A 3306-nucleotide genomic window follows, 5' to 3' on the forward strand; every position below is an offset into this window, starting at 1 on the left:
GGTGCTCAATTTATGGACACGACACGAACACCGACCCGGAAAAATCCGGGTTCGGTCAACCCAAACCCGAAACGGTCGGGTTCGGTGTTCATGAAATTCAACCCGTTTTAAAAATCGGCGGGTCGGGTGCCCGCCAACCAGATATTGACCCGAAAAGTGACCTGAAAGTGGACACAAAAACTCATTTTTGACTCGGAAAAAACCGAGATGACCCGTTTTGACCCGACTGACCCGAAAACCGAGATTGACCCGATTTTTTACCCGAAATTAGCAATTTTGGGTCAATTCCGGGGTCATTCGTGTCGCGTCGGTGACCCGGACCGAAAATCGGGTCGGGCTTCGGGTCCAGAAACCTGACACATTTTTAACAAAACCGGGTCGGGTTCGGGTTGACCGCGAAACAGTGCCGGGTCAGTTTCGGGTTTCGACACCAAAAAAAAAACCCCCGAACCCGTTTGACCGAATTGACACCCCTAACATATGGTCATTCCGACCTCCATTAACAGACAACCAATCTTTTCTGACCCCGGTCTCCTGCCTACTACGGGTCCTTCCGACCAAACGAACATGTATATGTAACTCCTACCATGTAATGCAATCTATATGATGTACATTTGCTACATCAAATTCTAGGCCTTCTCCCAAGAAGGGCCTCATTTGTAATCGACTACAAATACTAGTGGATTCATTCAACAACTGGGCCATGCCCCATGGTTTTTCCCCCTTTCAGGGGTTTTCCACGTAAAAACTCTGGTGTCTCTTATGAATGCTACACCCCTCTCACTTATCTAATTGTGTGCTGGATCTTCGTACAATGCTAAGACATTAAACTATATTTCTCTACCGCCGCGAATACTCCAGGACGCAACATACATAAAAATTTATATGTCTATAATAATTAAATCACTTGAGGTGACTTATGTATCTTTAAAAATTTTACCCTTAAAATCTATCATTGAAACTCAAACCCCTCACTCCTTATTTTAAAACCATACTTCTTCTATTCACTATACATATAATAGCATATATATATATATATATTTATATCAGTATAAAAAAATCCATTGTATCACATATTTATATACGATTTTTTTCAATTTTATATCCATGAACTGTTAGCATAGCTTATTAATAATAAATAAATAATTATACCAATAATATGTATTAGCTTATTACGGTTTTACCTTATATGTATCAGCTCTATATATACCTTTGTATCTAGTGTAACAAAACAACTTAATACAATTCTTTACATTCTTGCTCTGTACCCAAATTGGAAAATTATTCAAAGCAAACGGCTTTGCCGGATTTATTGAACCCAAATCGGCAGTCGAAAATAATGATCCGAATCAAGATCTTAATTCTTGGTCTATTACGGATCAAAATCTCGCTACAGCGATGTGCTCTACGATCTCACCTCTTGTTCTTCCCTACGTGATTCACTTCGAATCTACATACGAGATATGGTCTACTCTTCATACAAGATTTCAGTTCTCCAATAGATCGAAGGTCATCCAGCTCGAGCATGAACTGCACAACATATCAATGCAAAATCTGTCCATGTCTCAATTTCTCACCGAGATCAAGAAGATCGTGGATCAGATTTCATCCGCTGGCTCATCCGTCGATCCCGAGGACGTTATGATCTACTTCTTGAATGGGCTTCAACCGGAATTACCACCCTCTTTTCTTATTCCATGCTCCACGGTTAACCAACAACAAACACCTCCACAGTCGATGCAGGTTTCACCTTAGATAGTCTCTTATACTATCACGCCTTCAATTATACCCGAACAGGTGATACCACACCAGAAGGCCGCTCCTCAGCAGAATCACAGTCTTCCTCCCTTCCATCCTATAACCACTCGGGCTCAAACAGGGTCTCTAAAACCTGTAAACAGACTTAATCTAATTCATCACGAACAGCCACAAAATGATCCTACTTCATACACCGAAGCCAGCAAAAGTTTCGAATGGAGAAAGGCCATTGCTGAAGAATTTTTTGCGCTCCAACGTCAAGGAACGTGGACGTTGGTACCTTCTCCCTCCAACAAACCTATTCTTGGCTCTAAATGGACTTACCGAACCATGCATAATTCAGACGGATCAGTCGCAAGGTTTAAAGCCAGATTAGTGGCTCTCGAAAATCAGCAAGAACATGGTATAGATTACTTCAATACCTTCAGCCCGGTTACAAAGCTACCAACAATCAGGATCCTTTTCACAATTGCTCTGTTTCACATGTGGCCAGTTCATCAGTTGGACGTCGCAAACGCGTTTCTTCACGGCGATATCATCAAAACTGTGTTTATGCGGCAGCCTAAGGGCTTCGAAGATTCGGTTCATCCCAACTATGTCTGTCGTCTAAACAAAGCAATCTACGGCCTTCGTCAAGCCCCACGTCAGTGGTACACTACATTCACGACATACCTTACTCAACTTGGTTTTCTCCATAGTCAGGCGGACCCGTCTCTGCTCGTGTTCCGTCAAAAAGATATTGAGATGTATCTTCTAGTGTACGTTGACGATATTTTAATTACTGGTAACAATACTCAAGCCCTGACAAACCTCATAAACCAACTTAATTCACGTTTCACAATGAAAGACCTTGGTGCTGCTCATCAATTCCTCGGTATCAAGATCGATACCTATCCAGATAAGTATATCCTATCTCAATCGGTTTACGCAAATTTTATAGTTCAAATGGCCGAGATGCAGCGGTGCAACTCGGTCTCTAACCCTTCATTCACAAAAACTCCAATTGCAGACTTAGATGCCGCTCCCTGCTTCGACGCAACCTTGTACCGGAAGCTAATCGGGTCGTTGTAATATCTTACCTTAACTAGACCTGATATCTCTTATGTCGTCAACTCGCTCTCTCAACACATGCACAATCCCTCCGCATCTCATTCATCCCAGCTCAAGAAACTGCTACGGTATATCAAAGGAACATGTGGACTCGGTTTGCCAATTGTTCGTTCGAATCTCCTGCTTCGTACATTTTCTGATGAAGACTGGGCATCAGATCCTATGTCCAGAAAATCAACTTCCGGATTTTGTATGTTTCTCGGTGATACTCTTGTATCCTGGACTGTGAAAAAGAAAACTACAGTTTCAAGATCCTCCACCGAATCGGAATATCGGGCATTAGCCTCGGCAACGGCAGACACCATTTGGATTCGGCGGCTTCTAGCTGACTTCGGCATCAAGCATGATCCACCGGTGGATATCTTTTGTGACAACATGTCTACGATTGCCTTGGCAAATAACCCTGTATTTCATGCTCGCACTAAGCACATTGAATAG

General features: G+C 42.5%; 1 protein-coding gene across 1 annotated transcript; it reads left to right on the top strand.

Annotated features, from left to right (window-relative positions):
* The first annotated feature begins 2886 nt into the window (after positions 1-2886).
* On the top strand, positions 2887-3306 carry LOC110096213 (uncharacterized mitochondrial protein AtMg00810-like). Its single transcript, XM_020822035.1, has one exon. The coding sequence runs from the start codon at positions 2887-2889 to the stop codon at positions 3304-3306; it is 420 nt and encodes a 139-aa protein (XP_020677694.1).

This window comes from Dendrobium catenatum, unplaced genomic scaffold, assembly GCF_001605985.2.
Source record: "Dendrobium catenatum unplaced genomic scaffold, ASM160598v2 fragScaff_scaffold_156, whole genome shotgun sequence".
Classification (NCBI taxonomy): Eukaryota; Viridiplantae; Streptophyta; class Magnoliopsida; order Asparagales; family Orchidaceae; genus Dendrobium; species Dendrobium catenatum.